This window comes from Cryptomeria japonica, chromosome 9 (genome assembly GCF_030272615.1).
Source record: "Cryptomeria japonica chromosome 9, Sugi_1.0, whole genome shotgun sequence".
NCBI lineage: Eukaryota > Viridiplantae > Streptophyta > Pinopsida > Cupressales > Cupressaceae > Cryptomeria > Cryptomeria japonica.
The window spans coordinates 463,726,720-463,753,603 of NC_081413.1; the positions used below are offsets into that span (position 1 = coordinate 463,726,720).

At 38.6% G+C, this 26,884-nt stretch overlaps 1 protein-coding gene across 2 annotated transcripts in view; it reads right to left on the minus strand.

Moving 5' to 3' along the window:
- Positions 1-26,884, minus strand: part of LOC131072039 (uncharacterized) — a 354,982-nt gene that overhangs the window by 243,595 nt on the left and 84,503 nt on the right. The window contains exons 5-7 of one of the 2 annotated variants that reach the window (XM_059211051.1): positions 4,174-4,287; positions 1,227-1,503; positions 1,004-1,068 (exon numbers count right to left, since the gene is read on the minus strand). In XM_059211051.1, coding sequence (XP_059067034.1) covers positions 1,004-1,068; positions 1,227-1,503; positions 4,174-4,287 — 456 coding nt within the window. The remainder of the gene's footprint in view (positions 1-1,003; positions 1,069-1,226; positions 1,504-4,173; positions 4,288-26,884) is intronic. The other variant, XM_059211052.1, reaches the window with a different exon arrangement.

Here is a 26,884-nt window from a genome sequence, read left to right on the forward strand (position 1 = left end):
CAAGGAACACAAACAATACCAATTCTGGATTTGGAGAACCAATTACAACGGACTGACATATTTCTCCAACACCTTCAACCTTTCTCAAAAGATGATTCTTTATTTGAGCTTAGGGTTAAATAAGTTGACACGACAGGTGAAGAGGAAAAAACTAGATATAGCCATAAGATCTTTCTACATATATTTAAAAGAAGACACAATATCTCCACCTAGTAGAGAGGTTTTCCCCAATGGAAAAAGAAAATCAAAAACATATTGATGCTTAAAGCTGTATGTTTCCAAACCCCTAAAGCTAGGCCAATTGCACAAGTAAATTTAGACTCTAGAGGAAAATTGCACACTATTAAACCAACATGCACCATGTAACAATGCACTAAAAGATATACCACGATATAAAACAGTATGGAAAACAAGCAAAGCTAGTGTAATGAACACTAAAATTTAGTGCAAGCTTTAAGTTATGTTTCGATCAGCTAAAACAAGTCAACATCAAATTAGAGTAAAACCACAAGAATATGAAAACAGAAACATAGACAAGGGTTTATCAAAGGTTTTACTTTTAAGAGCATGTTTAGAACAATGGAAGCTTGGCATTCAATCCGAAAGAGTAATCCCAACTAATAAATACAAAAACATTGAGGACTATCAGCAGCAGGCCAATACCACCCATTTCCTACATGTTTATAGCTTTCTTATAAGTTTTCTACTCTTCTTCAATACAAAATTCAAAATTTTGGGCCAACGTGCAATGGTATAATAAATAAACAAAACATCTTCATTTGTGAATATAGTTTTAATGTTCATAGTTATTCATTCAAAGAAACAAAGCCAAATTTTTAAGTAATCCATAGCATGCCTCTATGCAGTGCAAACTGTTCTAAAATATTTTAACACACCCTGGATAGAACCCTTTCATAAGCACCGAGATTCCTCACATAGTTTCATGCCTAGTTTGGAAAGAATTTGCAACTAGATAAAATGGAGCATAGAATATTTTAATTACCTCCATTAACTCTTCCACTGATGTTACTTTATCCAATATCATTCCAACGGTTGTGTTCTTTTTACCTACACAAACCATTCAAAAGATGAGTCCTGCTACAAAAAAGTGTATTTCCAGGTCACCACCTACAATTTATGAACTTTTGATTAATGAGTTGTGAAGGGAAAACTCTTGGAAATTTACTTTGAAAGAAACAAAGTTAACACTCTCAGAAATGCCATACCTCTTTTACATTTAGATCCTGGAACCATAATTGCACCATCAAAATCAACAGATATCGTAGATTCATCTGTTCTAGACATCTGTAATGCCGTAGGGATATCTGCAACTTTATTTGCATCCATGTCCTTTTCCAGAACCTGTCCATAAATCTTTTCGGATAAACATGAAGACCCAAAATTGAAAGAGCCTTCTACAGACTGACCAGGAGACCAGAAATCGGCTCGAGCATAGCCTAAACTGTTTGTAGCTGACTGCACCCACTTCATGATCCTTCCATCCTACAAGCAAATGATAGTACAATGAAATACAAGTTCACTGCAACCAATCATTAAAAACATATCGAGAACACACTCTCTAGCTACGAACCATAGAAGAAAACAAAGAACTTCAAATCACACCACATATTTCTTATACGTCTTATTATCCTAAGAAGAACTAAACTTCACTGGAAGCCCATAAGCTATATTTTCAAAACTTGAAATAAATCCTACAGGAAAATAACAAAAGAAATATTAAGATTAGTAATGCGAAAGCCCAAACCTTCTCAAGGATTTACCAACACTATCATTTAAATTGAAAAAAATTTAAATTAATTTTACAACCTCATCATCACTAGTTGCGCAATCCTCACTAGAGAATGAAGTCATTTATTGTTTACTATTTTGTATATAGTGTTCTGGCTGACCTACTCATGTCATCTAACTTCTAATAAATGAGAGTAAAGACATTGAGACTGCATAACATGTATAATATCAATTAAATTAGCTCATTTTATATACTTTCATTCAATCTTCACAGACTGCACCAGCAACTAATCAGCATGTTTCAAGTGATTACTGATAGTAAAATACAAATGAGATCAGAATGCACCAGCTACTAGAAATGTGCTCTAGTTATCATTTATTGCTGCAAGTCCTAACAGATTGGCAGATATATTCTAACATAAGAAAACAAGTTAGGGGATTTATGTTCTGGCTAAACCACTAAAATACTAAAGACTGCAATTGTTTGAGCAGAATGGCCATGCAAGTTCTCTTACTTAGTCACGATCTTGTCAAGCCTTTATGTTTCAAGATTTTTTCTTTGATTATTCAATAAACTCAATAATCAACATAACATCAGGCATAGAAACTAAAATATCTAAGAAGGGAAGAAGATTGTTTACTACTTTTGTCATCCACGCTGAATTTTTTAATTCCTTTGTTGTGATTTCAGACTTCTGTCATGCTCCCCTTTCCACAAAACCACTTTGAAATAGTTTCATCCATAAATCAGAGTGATCACTTTGATTTTGAGGGAATAGAATATATGGCCAACTTCTCAAAGAAATGATAAACATTTGTGCCCTTGTGCAACAAAGGAAATCTTGTTGCAAAGCCTTCTGATAGTTCATAATCATATAATTCACCCTCCTTAAAGCTTTAGAATATAGAAAAACAACAATCAACACTCAAGCCTTAGAAACGAATGTTCTAACCCTCAAATTTTGCATTTCAAGCCCAATCATTTTCTTACAAAACTGCTACTCCCCACATTTTGGCCCCTTTAGTTTCCAGATAACCAGCATAATATCCTGAAACTATATTGGCATGTGATTAAAATCCATAACCTATCAAAGAATTTTATCCCATTTATAACCATCAAACTCCCTCTTTGTCCTACTAGGATGCCATATAAGTCAGTCTTCATTTTTTCATGTTATCTGTGCACTCTATTGCTTGTGTGAAATTTTTTATGTTGATCACAAGGTTTCGCACTTAATTGTCACACACAAACTACAAATTTAATCCTAGCTCAACAAAAATAACCAAATATTTTCAACCCATCTACATCGAGAAAAGAAGACAGTAAATACAACTGTTAACTTAACAGTTCACTAAGCACTAGTCAACTTACCATAACCATCAGTAATCACTAATTAAAATTAATTATAAGTATGATACATCTCATGCAATCATTACTTTGTTAAACACGTGCTTGCATTCATAACTCTGCATATAATTATAACAAAATATCATGCCAAAAATGCTCTATACAAAAAGGTAATCACGATAGAACAGAAAGAGATCAAATAATTTAGTGTACAAGATCAGGAATTTAAACATATATATATTAAGGGTAAACATATCATCAAAACAAACTTTTTAATCGTAACATATACCAAATAAGCTAGGTAAGGTATTCAAACAAAATAATAAAAGCCTAACACTGAACTGCATACAGTATAGAAACAGTATAGAATGGTTTCAAAACTCTCCGAGTACTCATCCAGCTCCCAAATACTCACAAGTTATTTTGTAAAAGGAATAAATTGCCTATTAACTCACCTAGATGAGTTTTGCCAAGTTTTTGGCAAATTTAAATGAGTTTTGCTTAGTGTAGCCGAGTTTTTGACAAGTTTTACTGATTCTTCCGAAGTTTTGGTGAGTATTCCTAGGCTTTAACAAGTTAATGAATTTAAGTATTTTTTGAAATTACCAAGCCCAAGTCAAACTTGGGTGCCAAGTGGCAAGTTTTGAAAGTGGGCTGAATAGTGTACTAGAGTGAGATAAAAGTATTTCCATATGGGATATAACACAATTTAATTATCCCATCTTAGTAATACACTATTATCCACACTTTATTCTAAATCATAAAAGTCAACCACTTAAAAAGTATAGGATGTGATGATATACTGGTAAATCAAACACAAGAAGAAAAGAAAACTGCTAATCAATAATGATAATAGTTGGAAATTTAAGTGTATACAATCTATATTATCAGAGCGCCTACAATCTACATTTATATTACAAACTTACAATGTTTTGTGGATAATTTTCAAATAAACTATTTTTTTTACAATTATATTCTAATAAATTATCTTAAAGAAGACAAGTAAAGACAAATTATCATTTATAATATATTCCATGGTGCAATAACTAATTAGGTAATATAGTTAGAGATCACACCAACCACATTTCTGCATTTCGCACATATGTTGGATATACAGCAAGTCTCGGAATAAGAACTTTCCCTGCCTCCATAGTAGCTTCAGCCAAGTATTGTATATGTGGCCAAGGAGCCTACAATACAGACAATATTTTTTATATAAATAATATCAGCATGATTGAAAAATATATATATCCATTAATCTCAGAATTTAGAATTGTAATAACTAAGAATCATAATCATATACACTTTTCCTAACAACAAAATCATATGAGATCATGGAAAAGAATACATACATAAATTAATCCATCAAACGGGTTGCACTTAAGTGGTTCCTATATTCACATTCGCTACGTGTTCACTCAACTCAATCCAAAAACGTGACTGATGTAATTTTTACTAATTTCCATTTAACCAAGGGATTGCTAATTTATATACCTAATACGCTTTATGTCCTATACAGTATATGTAATGCTCTCTTTAAAATTGGTTACTTGTGCACCTATATTGTGATGGCATCATTGAAATTTGAAACCACATTCCTACATCGTTAAACCCAGCCAACACCCAGGGAGAAACAAATTTATGAAAGCAAGTTGTCGACATCAGCTTAGTCTTGTTGTCTTGTATATCATATGCTTTCAAGATCTATTATTCAATCCATGCACTCACAGAATCATGTCTTCTTAGGGTCACGACAAAAACACTATGGGTGTTCAATTTCCAATTATCATAAGAGATATTATTTATATCTAACAGATTACCGCATGGGAACAAGCATCTGCTGCAAGAATGTGAGCTAAGTTTAAAAGTTGTGCAAAAATTTGGCACTGAAAGGCCTAAGCAAATTGACACTACCAATTGGCACAAGCTGTTGGATCTGGACTAATGTTGGTGTCCATATAGTTTGGCAGTAATGGATTGCTCAAAGCTAAACATTGACCAAGTGAGTAATAGCAAATATTTGGCACTATGCTGAAATTGGCACAGCTTTTGCAAAGGTTAACTTTGACAAAGTTTGGAGCAATAATTTAGTGCAACAAATTTGACTAAATGAATGTTGCCAAACACAAGTGCTTAAATAAACAGTATAATGTCAATGCAGAGGTAGAATTTGGTATAATCATAGACTTGCCAAAATTTTGGTCCAAATTCTAATCATTCGTTCATCCTTGTGAAACAATGGTCATGTAATGCCCCTCTCATTTGCTCTCCTGCATTGCTTGCTTCTTGACAAAGGTTGACAGTATGCCTGTGGTTATACCATTTCCAGTTTGAATGTAGATCTTTTGTGGTGCTTTGATCTGTTTTTGATACTTCATTGTGGCAGTATCTGGCTTTGAGTGTTTTTATTATGCTCTGTTTTGATATATGTTATGTGATCATTCTTGACCAATGATCTGTCGGGTTGCTTAATGGTTATCTTGTTTATGCAGTTGCATTGAGATGCATGCTTTCTGTCTTGTGCCTAGTTTTAAGAGCTCAATGATTCTATTTTTTATTTTGAATATGAGTTGGTTGTGGGCAATATCCCACCTGGTTTAGATTATGATTTCGGCATTGGAAAGATGTGTTGATATTGTGATATCCCCAACCAAACGAGTGCAGCATATCACCATGAGTCAGATCAGATCAGAACTGTTATTAAGTTACAGGCAGCAACATCCTTGTACTTGATGGTATGCATGGAGAAGATTTAAGACTACCAAATATTATTTCTATGGGAAGTATTAAGCCAGCCAATCATTGAAATGTATTAAGTCAGCCATGGTCATGGGAGGCTAAGTGAAATTGATCAGCAAAGGATATAAAATATGTGATTAACCTACTCTCATCGTCGCTAGATAAGAAGGATTGAATATTGCATTAATCCATGTATCGATTAACAAACACGATCTGTATATATATATATATATATATATATATATATATATATATATATATATATATATATATATATATATATATATATATATATATCCAATAATGATTAACTAATCACCGATTGGTTACCCACTAAGGGGTGAGATCACCATGAAAAGTTAATTATTCAAATAAAGAGATACAAACATTCGATTCACATCCCTTTGAAATATACTAAAGAGACATTGACCTCATTCTAAGAAGGCATTATCGGATTTGTCTTTTATTCTGCTTTGTATCCACATTGGCTAGACTCTATCGCACATTGGCCTTTGGCAGATCAGTTTGCTTACAATTAAAGAAAGAAATAAAAAAGAGCAGTAACATCGCTGTAAGCGATAGTGAATACATTTGCATACTTATAAAGATAGATAGGGAGCAGCAAGACACCTCATTGCTATAAGCGATAGAAGCAGATTAAAGCATATTTCTCAGTGTCATATCAAAGACAGCTATCAACTACATTAATTGCACAATCCATATTTTATATCAGAAGTGTAGATCAAATACATAGATCAGAAATCATCTTGCATAAATAACTGTGATACTTTATCTTATATATCATCATATTATAAGTGATAGCATTCTTAAGTAACATCAATTATCATTATTCTAAGCAGATTTTGGAAAGAAGTCTCTTGAAACTGATTTGCAAGACAATTGTTCCCTAATTTCCTAAGGAATAACATAATGGGACATTACAGAGATTGATTAAGGTGTAATGTCCCCACTTTGAAATAGAATTTAATAATAAACAATAATAGTAAAATTAAAATAAAAAAGAATATAATTAAATAAAATTAAAATTTAATTAAGCTAATGAATGGTCAAAAGACATAAAATGAAAAGTTGTGACTCCCTCGAACATGAGATATAAAAGGGAGAAGAGAACCTCATTTGAGGGGGGATAATTTGGGAATCAGAAGTGCAGATCTGATTTAAATAAGAAGTGCAGATCTTAATGTGAAAGGTTGTGTCCCTTTCGAAGGGCAGAAATAATGAAGAGTTGCACTCTTTCAAAGGGGGCTAATGGTCAAAGGGTGTGTCTCTTGCCAAAGGGCATATATGATGAAAAGGCGTGTAGGGTCAGCCACCACAATCCTGGGAGTAGCACTTTTTGTGCAGGGGCATCCGGACCCATGTGTACAAACTTACTATCTTTAGCAGTATGCTATTTTTAGTAAGTGTTATTTTTGGCAAGTTCAGTGGTCCAGTTCAAAGGCTATTTCTGGCGGTGCAGTTTTTAATACTTTTGGCCTTCAGTTCACTTTGGCAGTTGTTCAACACATGGAAAAAGTATTAGTATATTTTAATGCCCCCTTGGCCTACGCATGTGACTTATGTATTTATGGTTATGACTTGAGGTGATAAAGTATTATTTTATGTCATAAGGTTAGGCGATATTGTTGAGGAAAAATACTTTATGAAGTGAAATATTAATTAGGCAAGATGGACGCCTTATGGAGAAATAAGTCAATTTTATGATATATTTCACTTATCTACCTTGCACACCACATTACTATTTTATTATCATTTTTATAGAGTATATTTGCTTCTATGTGAAGGTCGGCTTGGAGAAAGTTGAAATGAAATGTAATTCCAAAATAATGTGAAGTGAATGTGCATTTGGGTTTGGCATTCATTTGGAGGGAATGTGAATTTCAATTTGGAGACACAAAATCTATAAATAAGAGTGTTGGGCTCTTGTTTTTGGTATCCATGTTTATTTGTGACGAAGTGTTGCCAAAATACAAAGAGATTGCTTCGAGGAATGCATACCTCCTAGCTGGTTCTTGGCTTCTTGCTTGAAAGATAGCAACTAGTTGAGATTGAGAGACTGTTCTTTACACTGAAGAACAGATGGAGTTCATTGATGTAGTAACATTTGATGTTTTCTGATATGTTTTGGGGTGATTGTGTGTTTTTAGGTTGCAGGTTGGTTGTAGTGTTGAAGTGGTTTTGTCATCATAAGTCTAAGGACGAATTTTTGTGGCTTTTGGGTATTCTCTTTATTTTCCCTAGCCTTAGGCGATACTATATGCCAGTTTTCAAAGTCTGTTTTGAGTTGTGAATTTATTATAGCAAACCGCCCTCTTCCAGGTAGTTCTATGTGTGGGTTTGTCTAGAAATGTGTGCATTCATGTTTTAAGCGATGTTTGCAGCTGTTTGTTGGTCCTTTCTAGATCCCCTCCTTACTAGAATTCATTTGTAATCAGTTTCGGGTCTTTCCGTGGAATTTTGGAGGAGTTGTGTTCTTTTTAGTGTGGTTTGTTGAAAGATCCCTGATGGATCTTTTAAGCTGACAGGCTGTAATTTTTAATTATTTGTTTTAAAATAAATTCTTCCTGTTTATTAAATGATCTTTCAAAGAGAGACAGAAATTGCAAAAAGGTTGTGTCTTTTGTTTTTGTTTGTATTTTTCCAGATATAGGTAAACAATGAATAACAACAGCAGCAAATATGAAATAGGCTGGAAAATAATGTGCAATAATATAATATTCAGCCAATCTAGAATAGCTACAAATCGTACCAGGCAAAATACATAAATGATATGCCAGCAAAGTATCTACCAACCAAAACAATGTTGCCGGCTGCAAGAAAGACCATCCACGCACAATGAAAAGAGATGGCTGATGAATACCAATCAGCAACCCACGTGCCAGCTGGAAGGAGGCCGTACGGCTGCTGCAGTCACGTCCAGGCAGCCAAGGAACTCCCACGTGCCAAGCAATATACCCAACGTCCAAAGCCAAAGCTCCTCCAATGCTGAACTTGCACTCCAATCAAAGTCTGAAACCAAATGAAGCCGCTGAAACCTTCTATTGGGGTTTGCGTCCCAATATCCAAGCCCTGGGGTTTGCGTCCCAGTTCTCCAGAAATCACTCCCCAGAGAAAATTCACAAATGCCAAGTTTGAAGATGTAAAAAGATAATCGAATAATGAGCCAACATCTCCTTTTATCTCCCTCTCAAAGCTACTCGAACCCTAAAGGGAGAATATGCTTTTACCTTTATTAAATAATGGCATATTCTTAATTAAAAAGGCCTTTATGTATAGGAAAACACCCCTTTCGTCAAATAACAAAACTCAAGGTGCCAGAAGGTCTCCGAATGATGAAAATATGTTATAATAATTCACGACCTTTCCAACGAGCTATAACACATATGCCTGCCTGACCAGAAGAAGCCAAAATCCCCTTATTACTCCAATTAGCTATATAAATAGCTTTATTTAATTAATAAGACGCTAACTTAGGAAATATTAAAAATATATCCCAAATAGCCGTATAATGTTCATCTGACTCCACAAGTCTGAAACGGAGCCTGCCACCTGTCTGTGACTGTTGTCGGAAATCATGGATCCACGAGCAATCTTGTCCCTAAAATCTAGCGATGCTCCTAGAAGCTAGGAAACATACCCAAATCTCCTGAAACTGAACCCAAGGAATAGTCTCATGGTAACCCAACCCTGGGTACTGTCAAATCCTCCTAAATAGTAGGAATAGCCTCCGCAAAACAAGGAAATGCCTCCTAAAATTAAGGAACTGCTCCAAACTGGTCCAATACTCCCAGAATACAAAGTCCCAAACACTGTATAACCACACTACGTCTCTATCCATCACTGTCAGCCTACAAGACCCCATAATAAGCTGACTCACATGTCTCTGCTAGACAAAGCTAAAGAGGGGACATGACGGTCCTCCCCTCTCGGAGATGCTTGCCCACAAGCAACTGTAATGGTCGACGCTGTAAAATGGCCTCACCCTCCCAAGTGGCATCCACTATGGGAAGATCTCTCCAACGTACCAAATACTCACGAATCACCCTACTTCTCAACCGTCGTTCCCTCACCTCAAGAATCTCCTCAGGAACCAAAGTCAATTTACCTTCCTCATCCATGGGAGGCAAATTGGGTGAAACTGTAATATGTTGTCCAAGGGCCTTTTTCAGGCAAGATACATGAAACACATTATGAATTTTACTGCCTGGTGGTAACTCAACCTCATAAGCAACCTCTCCAACTCGCCTGAGTACCCTGTATGGTCCATAAAAACGTGGTTTGAGCTTCTCAGCTCCCCCCCCTTTAAGGGTGCTTTGCTGGTATGGCTGCAAGCGCAAGAAAACCATGTCATCCACCTCAAATGCTCTCTCAATCCTATGCGGATCAGCGTATATCTTTTGCTGATTCTGTGCATGCTGTAAATTCTCCCTGAGAGATCTCATGATATCCTGGTTCTCCTGTAACCAATCCTGAGCCAAAGGAACTCTACTGTCAATCAGAGCTAAATCAATGAAGGATAATGCCTCATAACCGTAGAGAGCTCTGAAAGGCGTCATACCAATGGACATATGGTGCGTAGTATTATAACAATAATCGCACAAATACAACCAACCTACCCATGCCTTTTGCTGCCCTGACACATAGTTACGCAAATATCCCTCAATTCACTTATTGACTATTTCGGTCTGTCCATCTGTTTGAGGGTGGTAACTAGTACTAGGTGTCAACTCAGTGCCTGCTAGCCTGAAAAGTTCCTGCCAAAAGGAACTCATGAATCTACTGTCCCTATCACTCACTATGGTCTTGAGGAGCCCATGGAGTCTAAACACCTCTCTGAAAAATAGCTCAGCCACCTAAGATGCTGTGAAATCAACTACAATGGGAAAGAAGTGGGCAAATTTTGTTAGCCTATCCACGACCAAATAGATACAATCCTTCCCCTGCACCCGAGGAAGACCTGTAATGAAGTCCATAGAAATCCCAGTCCACTTTTGTTCCGGTATAGGCAAGGGCTGTAACAACCCAGCAGGATGAGTATGCTCCGACTTGTTCTGTTGACAAGTCATACACTCAGGGACATGCCGCAAAACATCATCTTTGAGACCCTTCCTAGAGAATCTCTCTCGCACCGCTCTGTAAGTCTTAACATACACTGGATGTCCTGTTGTAGCAGTATCATGGAAAGCATGCAAAATTTGTTCCTTCAACTGTGAACCAGGAACAAGATAAACCTTGCCCTTGTAATAGATAATATCATATACCACATTGTATCTGTCATCCACTATCAAACCACCCATGATCTCACAAGCATGCTGATTTTTGGAATACTCAACCAAAAGTTGAGCCTTCCAATCTGCTGAAATCTTGCTCAATGAACATAGGGCAGCGAGGGTTTCCTAGAGAGTGCATCAGCCACAGTATTATTCTTCCCCTTTATGAATTCGATATCGAAATCATAAGCCTGAATCTTGCTCACCCATTTTTGCTGTCAATCATTGAGCTCTGTCTGATCTAGGAAATATTTCAAACTGTTGTAGTCGGTTCTTACCACAAATTTGCTGCCAACAAGATACTGTCTGAATTTGGCTAAAGCATGCATAATAGCCAACATTTCCTTATCATAGGTAGAGTACAACCTCTCATTATCTCGCAGCTTCCGGCTCTCATAGGCAATGGGATGTTTGCTCTGCATCAACACAGCTCCTATGCCCAAACCTTAAGCATCACACTCTAGGACAAATGGCTGCCAGAAATCAGGTAATGCCAAAACTGGACAAGTGCTCATAACCTCCTTGAGTCTATCAAAGACTCCCCGTGCCTATTCTGTCCATCTGAATGCCCCTTTCTTTGTGAGGTCTATCAAAGGTGTTGCCAACTGAGAGAAACCTCTCACAAATCTTCTGTAATAAGCAAATAAACCAAGGAACCCACGTAACTCAGTAATGTTCTCAGGGCGGGGCCAATCCCGAATCGCCTGAATCTTCTCCTCATGCACCTTCACCCCATCAGCACTGATCACATGGCCCAAATATAAAACCTCCCTAAGTCCAAACTCACATTTGGATAACTTAGCAAATAGAGACTGGCTCTCCATAATGCTAAGTACCTCCTCAACAAGTCTGAGATGGTCCTCCCAAGTACGACTGTAAATCAATATGTCGTCAAAGAACACTAGAACCGGCTTCCTCAACTGCTTGTTGAAGATATGGTTCATACAGGACTGGAAAGTGGCCGATGCATTTGTAAGGCCAAAAGGCATTACCAGAAACTCATAGTACCCATAGTGACAATGGAAGGCAGTCTTGTGTACATCCTCTACTCGTACACGTATCTGATGGTAACCTGAACGAAGATCAATCTTAGAGAAGTAGATAGCTCCATGAAGCTCATCCAACAACTCATCAATGCGTGGAATAGGGTATCTGTTCTTGAGTGTCTTCTTGTTCAAGGCTTTGTAATCTATACACATCCATAGAGTCCCATCCTTCTTCTTAACAAGCACTACAAAAGAAGCAAAGGGGCTAGAACTAGGCCGAATGAAACCCATATCCAACAACTCATGAATAGTATTCTCAATTTCATCCTTATAGGCTCTAGGATGATGATATGGGGTAGTAATCACTGGCTTCGCTCCATCCTCCATCTCTGTACCATGCTCAAAACCTCTATCTGGAGGCACTCCAAAAGGTATGTCACCAAATACTCTCCCATGACGGTCCGTCACTGACTGAATATCAACATGAAATATCCTGCCATCCAGAGGTGTAGGTGTTTTGGACTTCACCAAACAATGTGTAGCCCAAATCACATCATTATGTCTAATAATAGTCTCCATCCTGCGAGAAGACACCTCCTTAGGTCCACCATCTGAAGCTGCCCTCAAGATAGTTTTCTTCCTCCAGAAAGGAACTCTGACTGCATACGGTGGTGATCAATAATGTAACGCCCAATACCCTGTAACCACTACATGCCCAAGACCACATCATAATCCTCAATGGAAGCACATAAAAATCATCGATCAGAGTATAATCCCCCATCTGAATACTAAGTTGTGGAATCCGTCTAGTATAGCCTAGAACTGCACCATCTGCCACCTTCACTCCAAAACCACTAAACTCCTCATACTGTAATCCACGCCTCTCCACTAACTTCTAATCAATTAAGTTATGCGTGGCACCTGTGTCTACCAAGCTCATGACCCGCTTGCCCTTCAGTGTACCTTTCAACCGAAAAGCATGAAACTTAGGATAATTGGAGAGGGTAGCCATAGTTACTTTGGCTATCGCCAAAGGCTCAGGGGTATCTAACTCCAACTGTGTCTGCACCTGCTCAACATCCTCCATGCAATCCTTAGTGTCAGTGTCGGGTACCTCCTCATCCCCGAACTCAGATGTCACCTCAATCAAATGAACCTTTCCTTTACCCATACAAAAAGGTGTCCTGGTTCCCAAGGTTCCTTGCAAGAAAAGCATAACTTTTTCCTTCTCAATTCGTTCCTCATCTCCTGATTCATCCAAGGGGGTCTAGATGACCCCCTTTTATTCTGTGAAGTATTGGCCTTCTGTGCAGCCCGAGAGTCGCTGAATGGCTTCTTATCTGCCTGATAAGAAGTGGGAACGGTATCCAGTCTCAATGTCACATCAATGGCCTCCTTAAGAGTGGCCGATTGGAAAGCACGTACCAATCCCTTAAGTTTATCCTACAATCCCTCAATAAATAACATCACACTCCGCCTCTGGGGCATATCAGGTACCATAACCGCAATACGCTAACTCATTAATAAAAGCTTCTGCATGCCCAGTCTGTCTAAGATGTGCCAACTCTCTATAGTAGAGCTCTGTATCCTTAACGTCAAACCGTGTAATGAGTCGTTCAGTGAACTCGGCATAGGAACGTACCAAGGCGTGATCCTGGGTGACCAATCCATGGTGCCACCAATCATAGGCAATCCCGTCTAAATGCAACACAACAAACTGAATAGCCTCACGCTCAGGCATGGGCCTCAAGGATAGATATATGTCCAACTTGTGCACCCAAGCTCGTGCACTCGTATCACCAGAGCCATCATATGTAGCCAATATGATTTTCCCAGTAGCTCTATTGAGGTCATGGTTCTGCTGCTGTTGTGGTCTATAACCACGATCTCCTCTGAACCTAGTTGTATCTCTACGCTGTGCACAATACTGGGGAAGAGGGAAAACATCCCTAAACTCTGGGGGTAGGACTCTCCACTTTGCTGTGGCTGCCAAAACTGACTCTTGGAAGCCAACCTCTGGTGGATCTACCTGTGCTGGTTGTTCACCTGGTACAAACTGAGGAAGCAAAGGTCTATCCGTAGCAAGTGTACGATGGCGTTCCCGCCTAGAGGAATGAAGGGAGCTCCCAACTAATGAACGGGACTGATGGCTATGTTGACTACCTACCACTGAAACTGATCTGCTCCGCCCATGTCTGCCCCTATGTCTATCCAACTCCATTCGTGCCAAGGTTTCCTGTAATCTGTCAAGTGTCTGAATTGCCAAATAGTGGTTTAGTTCCAATTTTTTCTCTATCCTGCTGGAAAGTGGAAGTGGCTGGTCCAACCACCAATTTGTATTGCTCTCTTCATTTTATTATACTAATGCTAATGGGTGAATGTATTATGTGAAAAAATTGAAAAAAAATTGAGGGGGACATTTCAGTGGTATCAGAGTTGGTTTTCCTCCCAACCTTTGTGTACAGTTGATCAGAGAACAAGTTCTCCCTACCATCCTGTTGCGTCATGTTTTTTTTGGTTGCATATCAAAGTTTGGAAGAATATCTACCACAGATAAGTATGTGTGAGTTAATGCAAGGATTGATTAATTTGATGAAGGACCTAGATATTAGAAGGGGGTTGGTAAAGGTTTTTGCAAAATCCAAACATAAGGAAGAGTCTGAAAATAATATCTTTAACACAAAGACAAATGATGGAGTTGGTACTTTGACACATAACTTTGAGACAGTGCTTCATGAAGACTCTTTGGTGATGCATACAACTATTGTTGATGAGGTTGTCATTCAGTAGTTGAGGTTGAGCATGATGAGTTCCTTAATGTTTCTTATGGAGCTAGTGACAGTGTTGAATGCACTCAGTTGCTTCTAGAGGAAGAGAAGATGAAGATTAAAGAAGGTAATATAGAACTAGCTATGTTAGATCAGCCACAAGGAGGTGTGAATTCTTTTGGTTCCACTCTAATTGAGTTTACCGTTGTTTCATCACCTTCACCTTATCCTAGCAAAGAGTCAAACCATAGTTTAGGATTTGTTGATTATGATGATGTTCACCGATTAGCTAAAAATGATGATAAGACAAGCTTTGAAGAGGAGGTACATGAGACTTGGGGCAGCCATGGAATCACTATTGAAAGGTATGACAAATATTCTGATTTTGGTATTCATCAAAGCAGCAGTTCACTTTCTTTAGAAAATCAGTTTTCGGTTTCCAATGATAACCCATTGTTTGAGATGGGTATAGAGAAGACATATGACAATCCAATTTTTGAGTGGGAAGATGGAACGTCGTTTAGTTCTAGCATTGCTCATGGTGAGAAGAATACCAATGTGTGGAAACCAAGAGAAGATTCAAGGTCTAAGTTGAAGTTTGGTTTCCAGCTTGTTGATGATCTATGTTCACATTATGAAATAATTGGTTACCCTTATGGTAGACCACCGGATCTGGATAATACTTGGAGCTATGGTGAGCACTTTTTAACTGAACAAAGTAATCAGCCTTTTAGCATTTGGGATCCAAGTGTGAAGGCAGGTAAGGACGATGAGGAAACCGTGTGGGATGAATTTCCCTTTGATCTTGATGAGGCTCAAAAAACAGATATTGTAGAGCTAGAGGACCATATGGTTCTTGATGATGGAATGTTTAAAGAGGTTCTAAAACACAAATCTGATTTACCCATTCATGAAGTTGGTGGTAAGCAAAAACTTAAAGATTAAGTAGAATCTGATCCTCTTCATGATATTGAGCAATTGCAGCTAGTGGGTGGTGAAGAAAAGGAGTCTTGGAGCAGCTTTGAGGGCAGCGAAGACAAGAAACAAAGTTCTAATTTTCAGTTACAGCCAATGACCAGTTTTCCACCATTGCATGTTCACGAGTGGAAGGATAAATTCATGAGGTCCTTTGAGAATGAGGTACGAGTTCTATCTAGGTTTCAAGAAGTTCAGCAACTTCAGTTTGGAAGTTCCTTTCTTCCCCTTTGTCATGTATTGACTGTACAGACGGGCTACTAGTACTGGTACTGTGTGTGGCTTCAAAGTCCTCACTTGAAGCAGAGTGTATGGTTTGATTACTTGCTTGGTCGGCGAGATCTTCACTTACTTCATCGTCTGGGAGTGGCAGGTTTCTCACAACCTCTTCCAACTCACTCCAGGTACGCGATATTTCTCTCTCCCGACTATGGCTTCGGCTGGCGCTCCAACTCCTACTTCTCGTTGGACTGTCAGAGACTTCGACAATTCCCTGTAATCGTCGTCTTCTTTCGCTTTAATCTCTCAGTTGGAGAGATCTCCTTACTAATCGTTCCCCATCCTCTCAAGTGTCTCTGGTACGTCGATCTTTATTTGGTCGTAGGGGCATTAATTGCAAGGGGTACGACGTCTATCAGTGTCCTACTCTTCTTCCTCCCTATGGATCCTTTCTTCATATTGTTGTAGTATTCATTGTCGATGCTGCTCTCAGTTCCTTTCCTCTTGTTGCTCTTGTAGTTCAATCAAATTTTGTGCCAACAGCCTTGGAATTCTGCCAAGAAGATCGAAGACCGCATGGTTCACTGAGAATTTGTTGCGTAGCATGCTCTCAAAAACCGCTCTCTCCCGAACTTCCCTTTGGACATACTGATCGACTAAACCTCCCACAAGTTCACCAAGTCCTATGTGATGTCCCCTCTTTTGGTTATGAAGGTATACTGGGGCTATTACTCCAATCTTTCTTTCTTACTATGTCAAATGAACATGAATTGAGTAAGTAAATGAATATAGATGGGATCTTTGATATATATACAATGGAAGATATATGCTCAATGATAATTATCTGATATTTGTATTGTCTAATGTATGATTATAATGCATACAATATGTTTTGTATGGCAATTGTAGTTTCTGATATGTAATGGATCTATACTATGTAAAGGATGAATTCTATCACATGCAGTTATAAATCAATAATGCTATCTTTGATTTACAATGGAAACATGCAATCAATATCTATTGCTTATAGCAATGCTGCGATATCTGAGTTATCCATGATATTGTGTAGTGGGAAAGTAGCCGCTTAGAAGCGATTAGCTGTAATGTCCCCACTTTGAAATAAAATTCAATAATAAATGATAATAATAAAATTAAAATATTTAAAATTAAATTAAAATATAAAATAAAATAATTAAATATAATTAAATATGATTAATTAAAAATTAATTAAGTTAATGAAAAGTCAAAAGAAATGAAAGGAAAGGTTGTGACTCCCTCAACAATGAGATATAAAAGGGAGAAGAGAACCTCATTTGAGAGGGGGAATAATTTGGAAATGAGAAGCAGATCTGATTTAAATGATAAGTGCAGATCTGATTATGAGAGGTTGTGTCCCTTTCAAAGGGCAGAAATAATGAAGAGTTGCACTCTATCAAAGGGAATGGTGAAAGGGTGTGTCTCTTGCCAAAGGGCATACATGATGAAGAGGTGTGACCTCTCCCTCAAATTGAGAGATATAAAGGAAAGGAATCAAAAGCATCTAGTAAGAGCACCATGGATCAGATCAGATCAGAACTGTTATTAAGTTACAGGCAGTAACATCCTTGTTCTTGGTGGTAAGCATGGGGATGTGTTTAATAAGTATCGTTAATATTAAATATACGAAGCCCAATAATGTTCTTATGCAGAATTAATAGTAATACTAATATGGACTGCAATATGTATGATAGTCATACTTAATTTCATACACGTATTCATAATACATAAGAAATATATATACTTATAGTCTAAATCATGTTATTACTTTCCGTATTTAAGAAGATGGGATTGAGATGTTCCAAAGAGGGGCAGTCTAAATCCAAGCAATAGGTTAAGTCCCAAGATAGGGTGGCAATCAGCGACCAATAAGCCTTGAGGGTATAGACCCAAGATAGGTAAGGGCTTGGATCTGTAAACTTTGAGGGAACCTATTGTAGTTGGTCTCTAAGCGCTTTGGTAACATATGTAAACCCTTCTCCCTTAAAACTGAAGTAGTAGCAGGGTTTGATATCTATATTAAGAACTATGAATAATGAAATTAATCAGCTAATGAGGAAAATAGACAAGCACTTGTTAATAACTTATTGAAGAAAATCTATCAATTTTAGTATATTTAAATAGATCAGGTAGGGGACATTACCAATGGTATCAGAGCCATGATCTTGCCATCCTGTAAGGTAAGATTCAATCAACGAATTATTCTAGTCAATAAACAGAGGCAAATACCATGACGGATAAGCAACGAGGGTTCCATCTCATAAAATGAATTTAAAATATATTATTATCAGCCAAATAGATATTGAATTGGTATGACTTCAGAGTAATTCAGATTAGAATAGTGGATAACTAGGCATATCCATGTGGCATTTAAAATACTTAATATATATATATATATATATATATATATATATATAATAATGACAAAAAAAATAACAAATAACAAATAAGTTAGCATTTAAATTGAGAATAAATTAATCATAAATTCCATATGGACCATTAGTGAGGAAATGGGGTAGAGCAATGAGGTCAGCAGATGTTAGGCCTCTGTCAGGTACATCACCCGCTATGGTGACTGTAGGTCTGCCATTAGTGAGGCCAAGGGGGAGTAAACCACTCTTGGGCCTGATAATCGCTACAGGCGTCTCATTGCGTCTAAATCCTTTTGATCTCACTGAGGAAGTGAATATGAAGAAGGCTAATGCATACACAAATATTTATTGAAATTACAAGTCAGTATTGAATTGCATTATTAATGTGATTTTAAGATCACAAAGATTGGTCCCATAAAGAAACCATGGATTAATTATTAAGTAATGATGAATGGATAAATTGCATAGCCAAACCCAGTAAGATACAAGGGAATAGGGCCATGGGATAGCAGGAACTAGGCCTCTGTCTAGGAAGCAACCCACTGTGGATGACCGAACATCTGCCACAAGTTGGGCCAAGGGGGAGTGTACCGCTCTTGGGCCTGATAAGTGCTACGGGCATCCTATTGCACCTACTTCTCCTTGGTCTCACTAGGGAATGAGTATGGAATTATCTCATTGATAACAGTATAATCTTAAACAAACTGACTAATAATAGATGTATATTTTATATTCACCACTAGTGTGGAAGAGAGATAGAGCAATGAGGTCAGCAGAAACTAGGCCTCTGTCAGGTAGGCAACCCGATGTGGATGACTGAAAGTCTACCATCAGTTGGGCCAAGGGGGAGTGTACCGCTCTTGGGCCTGATAAGCACTACGGGGCATCTCGTTGTGTCTAAATCTTTTCTCTTTCATTAATGATGAATAGGGGGTTAAGCATAGTCCATTTAATTAATACTTGAGGCAAGTATCCAAGCATTGTGCTATCTATCCTCTTTGTCGATATGGCTAATCAGACTCATTATATTTACTCCATTTGAAATTCTTAAATAATCTACCTGAGATCACAAACTAGATTGAATGTTTATGTTTTTGCATCAAGCTGGTGTTGATTTGTGTTTCTACTCATAACAAGAAAGAAATTTCACAATGTGTGTATTCACATGTATACTCCGTGTTTGCATATATGTATGCTTCGTGTTTTCCATGTGTATGCTCTGTGCCTTCCACGTGTATGCTTCATGTTTCCCATGTATGTGCTTTGTGTTGTTTAACTCATGTTGGTAGATGACTTAGTTGAGGAAATTAAAATAAACATTTGCTTGAGGACAAGCAAATTCGGGAAGGGCGGACTGTAATGTCCCCACTTTGAAATAAAATTCAATAATAAATGATAATAATAAAATTAAAATATTTAAAATTAAATTAAAATATAAAATAAAATAATTAAATATGATTAAATATGATTAATTAAGTTAATGAAAAGTCAAAAGAAATGAAAGGAAAGGTTGTGACTCCCTCAACAATGAGATATAAAAGGGAGAAGAGAACCTCATTTGAGAGGGGGAATAATTTGGAAATGAGAAGTGCAGATCTGATTTAAATGATAAGTGCAGATCTGATTATGAGAGGTTGTGTCCCTTTCAAAGGGCAGAAATAATGAAGAGTTGCACTCTATCAAAGGGAATGGTGAAAGGGTGTGTCTCTTGCCAAAGGGCATACATGATGAAGAGGTGTGACCTCTCCCTCACATTGAGAGATATAAAGGAAAGGAATCAAAAGCATCTAGTAAGAGCACCATGGATCAGATCGGATCAGAACTGTTATTAAGTTACAGGCAGTAACATCCTTGTTCTTGGTGGTATGCATGGGGATGTGTTTAATAAGTATCCTTAATATTAAATATACGAAGCCCAATAATGTTCTTGGTGGTATGCATGGGGATGTGTTTAATAAGTATCCTTAATATTAAATATTAAATCAGGTCCGAGACCCCATGTCCAACCATTCAACTATATAGATTTCTAGGAGTTTGGTGTGACCGTTTCACCCAATTTTGGATGCATTGTGAAGGTAGCGACATTAGGGAATCCGCAAAGGTGGTTTGAGTAGATTTTGAGTGGATTTGAATCAGCGTTCCACGGGGATGCTTCCCCCTCACTTTTTGGCTGCGTCTCGGAGACGGGGACGTCTCCGGGACGTGATGTCCCCCGCCGTCCCGCCACCGCCACCAAAGCACTGTTAGAGGCGGGGAAACGTCTCTGCGTCTCCCAAAGAGACGTGGAGACGTCCTCGAGTCTCCTTGGGAGACGCAAAGGCATTTCTCGAGGGGCAGGGAGACGCCCAGATGTCTCTCGTCGCCCCGTCGCCCCACGTCAAATGCAGATTTTAAAATTAAAATTTATTAAAAAATGACATTTTGGGAGTTTGGGGGTAACCCTAATTGGACGTGGGCCCCACCTTTTCCCCCAAAACAACACAAAACCATGTTTTTTGTTGATTTCACTCTCATTTTGAAAGACTGAATTTTTTTCCAGCAAGCTAAAGAGGAGGAAAAACTTGTAGAATACTAAATAAAGGAGTGATAAAAGTGATTGCAAGTGTGATAGGAGTGAGAAGAAGCAAGAAGAAGAGAAGGAAGAAGATTCTAATGCATTTTGGAGAGATTTTTCAAGCACAAGGTAGGGGTTTTCTTGTTTTTTTTCTTTTATTTTCTGATTTTCATTGTCATTTTTGGTTCTTTGTTTAGCTTTAAATTTGTTTTTGTTTTTTTCCTATTCCTCTCAAAATAACAAAATCAGATTTGATGTTGAATCTTAAGGACAAAATGATGAATGAATCATTCATCATATTGCCCTCAAAAACAAATTTGAAATTTCAATTTTGAAAATAAAATTTACAATTTATGATTTTTTTATTTAAAAATTAAAAATAAAAAATAATAAAATTTGATGTTGAATCTTGAGGGCAATATGATGAATGATTCATTCATCATTTTGCCCTCAAGATTCAACATCAAATCTGATTTTGAGATGAATACGAAAATAAATTTATTTGTTAAACTAGGCTGATTTTATTTTTATTTTTATTTTGTGAAATGCAGTGTCAATTACACAATGAGCTCCCAAGGCATGACTGAGGATGAGATGGAAATACATTCTCATAGTGAGAATGATTCAGAATTTGAGCCTGAAAATGAGGGGGGTGACCATGGGGCTGATCCTGGAGCCCAATCTAGTTCTATGGCGAGTGCACCAGCTAGTACAGGTTGCCCTTCAGAGTTGTTGGCACCGTATGCTAGGGGTCCTTTTGATCCTAAGTCGCCTCTCAAACAGTTTGCTTCAAGAATATCAATACAAGGCACATTACATTCAGGTGGGGGAACAAGGAAGTGGAAGTGCAACATTCGTGACACTAAATGGTTTGGTAGCATTAGTAGGGTGAATGCACACTTTCTTTTTTGGACAGGAAAAGGTGTGAGACATTGTAAGTTTTTGGAGGAAGCTAAAAATATAAAGTACACAATTGAATTTAACAAGCTTTGGGGGGTTCCAGATGACACAAATATTTCAATGCCTACTACTTTGTCTGCTAGGGCAGACCTTCAACATAGTGAGAATCCGCCACATACTTCTCATGCTTCGCAAACGGGAGGAATGATGTTTGGATCTCCATCCACTTCCACTTCCAGTGCCGCCAGGGCAAAGAAACATAGGCTGCAGACACCATAGAGTAACCCCGTTGCTGATATGTTTAATGTGCAGCTAAGAGATGAGATAGATGAATAGATTGGCAAGTTCTTCTTTGCCAATGGCATTCCATTTCATGTTACATGGTCTCCTTATTATAGGGAGATGATGGCTATGGTGGCGAAGGGAGGAACATCTTATGTGCCACCAGGTAAGACGAAAATGAGGACCTCGATCTTGGATAAGTGCTATTCCAAGATCAATATTTTGATGGAGAAGATGAAGGCATGTTGGGTGGCATCAGGGTGTAGCATAGTTGTGGATGGGTGGATGGACATTAGCCATCGTCCACTCTTCAACATCATGGTCACATGTGCAGAGGGCCCATACTTCCTTAGAGCAATTGATTGTACAGGGCATCGCAAAGATGTTGATTTTCAGTTTCAGGTCCTCAGGGAGGCTATTGAGGAGGTTGGGCCACAAAATGTGGTCCAAGTAGTGACAAATGCAGCCCATGTGTGTAGAGCAGCAAGGAGACTCATTGAGGCAGCCTATAGACACATTTGGTGGACCCCATGTTGCGTGCATGCATGAACAATGCACTCAAGGACATGGGGAAGATTGACTGGATTAGAGGAATGGTTACCGATGCGAGAGATGTGCAGATATTTATCTGCAACCACCACACTTCACATGCACTCTTCAGGAAATTCACGAAGGAGTTCTTGAAACCAGTTGAGACCAGATACGCATCCTATTTCATTCTCTTGGAGAGAATGATTGAGTTGCAAGAGGCATTGCAACTCATGGTTATGACTAATGAGTGGAATAGGTGGGTTGAGGCCAAGACAGAGCAGGGGAGAAGAGTGAAGGAGATAGTCAAGAGTGATGTGTTTTGGACTGATCTGAAATACATTGCCTCCATAATTTCTCTAGTATTCCAAGTGATCAGATATGCGGATGGGGATGCACCTAACCTTGGAGAGGTGTAAGAGTGCATTGACTCTATGCTTGACTAGATGAGGGCTTCTATGCGAGTGAAGGACCCCTCTCTAGCATTCTACAATGAGCAAATTTGGCCTATCATCGAGCGTAGATGGGACAACTTGAACACTCCTTTGCATATGCCTGCCTTTGCCTTAAATCCTAAGTGGTACAAGGCTAGACCGGGTAGAGTGACACCGATTCAGGATGATGAGGTGAAGGCGGGTTTCTTTAGGTGCATAGAGAAGATGTTTGATTCCAAAGATGTCGGCACAATTCGCACTGAGTGGGGAAGATTTGCCACTCTTAGAGGTTATTCAGATGCAACAAAGATGGATATAGAAACTATGGCACAAGAGGACACACTTTTGTGGTGGAATTGTCATGGCCCAAAATCTTTGACCACCACTCTAGCCATCCGTCTGCTATCCTAGGTTTCCAGTTCTTCAGTTGCTAAGAGGAACTGGTCTACATATAGCTTCATCCACTCTCTTAAGAGGAACAAACTTACCTCTACGAGAGCAGAGAAGCTTGTGGTTGTACATAGTGCTTTGCGTCTCATGGACCGCAAGACACTTGTGTACAAGGAGAGTCCAGCGGCACGATGGGATGTAGAGCCAGAGGAGCCTTCGCAGATTGATAGGGATGATCCTACCACTTCAAATGGAGGGCTAGTTGGTGTGAGCTTGAGGGATCTTGATCTTCAGGAGTCCAGCAGTTCCAATGAGGAGGAGTTCGCAGATGATTAGAGGCCTCCATTAGCTACATTTTGAGTTTTGTCATTTACATTTTGACATTTTGTTTTGTCATTTACATGTAACTTGTCAAAAGAAAAACTACAACTAAAGATTACAAATCTGGAAAGATACAACTAAGTGTTGAAAAACACTTAAGCTGTAGCACGTGAACGAATCCTTCAAACTTCTGGATGATCATTTGTAGTTCATCAAGATCCGATTCATGGGTGTTCTTGGCAACAACCATGGTCTTCACAATAGTATCATGACATCGGAGGAGCGCAGAGATGTTTTTATCCAAGATGGACTGGATTTCATGCAAAAAGATTTGGTGTTTCATCAACATTTGAATTGAAGCGGCCGAAAATTGTTCGCTCCATTCATTATGTACCCTCATCTGTAAATCCGCAAGAACTTCTTCTTCTGGAATCAGCTCTCAATCCTGACTTAGTATGTTGCAAGAAGCCTTTTCATATTGAGAGACTATCTCGGAAAACTTCACCCCGTAATCTCATTGTATCACCAATCTCCTCAATGAGGGATTTAAGAACAAGGACCTTATTTTCCAGAAGCTCTTCAAATTCCAAGTACATGACCCTGGAAGAGATGATGGCATGCTCCTGTAGAACGCTCAACTGTTGTTGGGGCATGGTACGCCAGATTGTCAAACTATCTTTAACACTTTCCAGATTCTTTTTGAAAGTATCAGAAGTCTGATCCAATTTCTCTTCAACGGTTTCCAACTTAGATATCATTTGAAAAATGTCTTTCATCACTTGTGCACATAGATCATGAAGTTGATCAACCCAGGAATCCAATGCTTGTACCTTGTGAGCAGCCCTTTCCACTCCACGAATTGATTCTTGGGAACCGGAAGAACCTATGGAGTTACTCCCTTCAGCAGCAGGTTTTGTGATTTTATGAACAGCTGCCATAAGTTGTCGGTTTTCCTCTTCTAGCTTATCTTTCTTTGCTAGAAGTTCATCACACCGTTGTACCAGTGAAGCTACAGAAAACTGAGCATCATGTTTAATCACCTCATGCGTTTGCTTACCCAATTTTATCCTTGTAAATTTGTAATCAGCAGCTGACATTTCTTCAAGTGGCTTATCTGCAATGGGTTCGACAATTTCAGCTACCTTCATCTTGTTGTTGTCAACAGTTACTCTGTAAATAGTCTTGGCCTTTTTAGCAACCTTGGATCTGGACTGTTTTAGTTAATGATAATCAAAGGCATCAGGTGAGATTTCTTGGTTCTTCCTCTTTGGAGTAAAAGAACTAAGCCATGGAGGTAAAGCCATCAACTCTTGTTCTGTAACAGCTGTGGGCAAAGCAGAAGCAGTTTCTGTTTGAATAACTGTGGTCATCCTGGGAGGAATATTTGTTTGGATGGTGACCATGGTTTGCTCAATAGCCAATGGGCATGAAGATTGCCTCATGAATTCTTCAAAACCAGAAGTGGAGGTATCAATTTCTGACAGTTGGACACAAGCAGGAGTATCTTCAGGAACTTCCTACACATTCTCTTGTTGATGATCAGGAGGTGGCTCGTATGCCGAAATAGGAATGGCATTCTGAGGAGATTCATCCACAAGCAAGTCAGGAGGAGAAAGGGGCGTCTCAATCGAAACTGGAGGAATAATCTCATGAGGCGAATCGGATGCTGGAGACTTGGGAGCATCATCAGATTGCTGCCCTTCTTCTAGATTATCTAGGAAGTGGTAAAGCAATAGCCTTTGCAGTCGTTGAAGAAAAGGAGTGTTGCGATTTTTTGAGTCGCATCGCCTAGGAGTTTTTGCGCGAAGAGTCTCCAATCATTTTTGAGTGCCCAAAACCAGTCCAAGGGAGATCCGGTCATAGCGTAAGCCTAGAATCTGCAAGGTGAGTTTAAATATTTAAAGTTTGCAAAAATCGCCAAAAGTCCGAACTTCGGCAACCAAACGTGGTACTTTAAAATGTAAAAACCTTGCGAAATGTCTATTTTTGCCGAAATTTGCAATACAAGGTAAAACACGAAAAGGTTAAAGTTTGCAAACAAGCCAAAAGGCCCGAACTTCGGCGAATTGGGGTAAAAGTCCGAAGTTCAGAGACCAAACGCAAAACTTTAAAATGTAAAAACCTTGTGAAATGTCTATTTTCGCCGAAATTCGCAATACAAGGTAAAACGCGAAAAGGTTAAAGTTTGCAAACAAGCCAAAAGGGCCAAAGTTCAGCAAATACAAAGTTAAACGCAAAAAAATAAAGAGGTTTGAAAAAGCTCCATATTCCCCGAAGTTTGGCAAATACCAGTTAAACTTTGAAAATTTAAACTTTGCAATATCGCGTTAAACCCCAAATTTAGGCGCACAGAAGCAGCACAAAAATGGAAGAAGCTTGCAAAAGGGTGATAAAGGCCGACGTACGGGAGACAAGGTAAAACGCAAAAAGTTAAAGTTTGCAAAACACGTTTTGAGCTGAAATTCATCGCCCAAGGTAAAACTTCAGTAAAACTGAAAGCTCGCGAGGGAGTCAGACCAAAATTCATTGCACAAGGTAAAACGTCAATTAGAGGGAGTTTGCGAAGGAGGGTTGCGGTCTGAAGTTCGCAGGGCCAGATCGTCATTTGGGAGGCTTTTTCTTAACACCTCTCCCAACTAAAAGGGAATCGTGTGAGGAGGAGAAATGTTAGACTACGCAATTTGCAAAACCCTTGCTTTCCCCGAAAAATCGCCAGTAATCAGAAAATTGCAAAAGTAGAAGTTAGGTTTTCATGATTTGGAATTTGCAAGGACCCTCCAAGCACCGAAGTTGCGAAGTTGAGCCTAGGCAGCATCTTAGGGTTTGCACGTGTTTCCCCCAACCCGAAAATTGGGCAATTTGAGAATCACGTGAGTTGAAGTAAAGGGCATTTTCAAAGTTTTTTAGAATGACCCTACAAGTCGGGTTTGCACGAAGCCCTTTTAACCCGAAGTTTGGGGAGACCGCGGGTTTGACACCTTGTTTGCCAGGT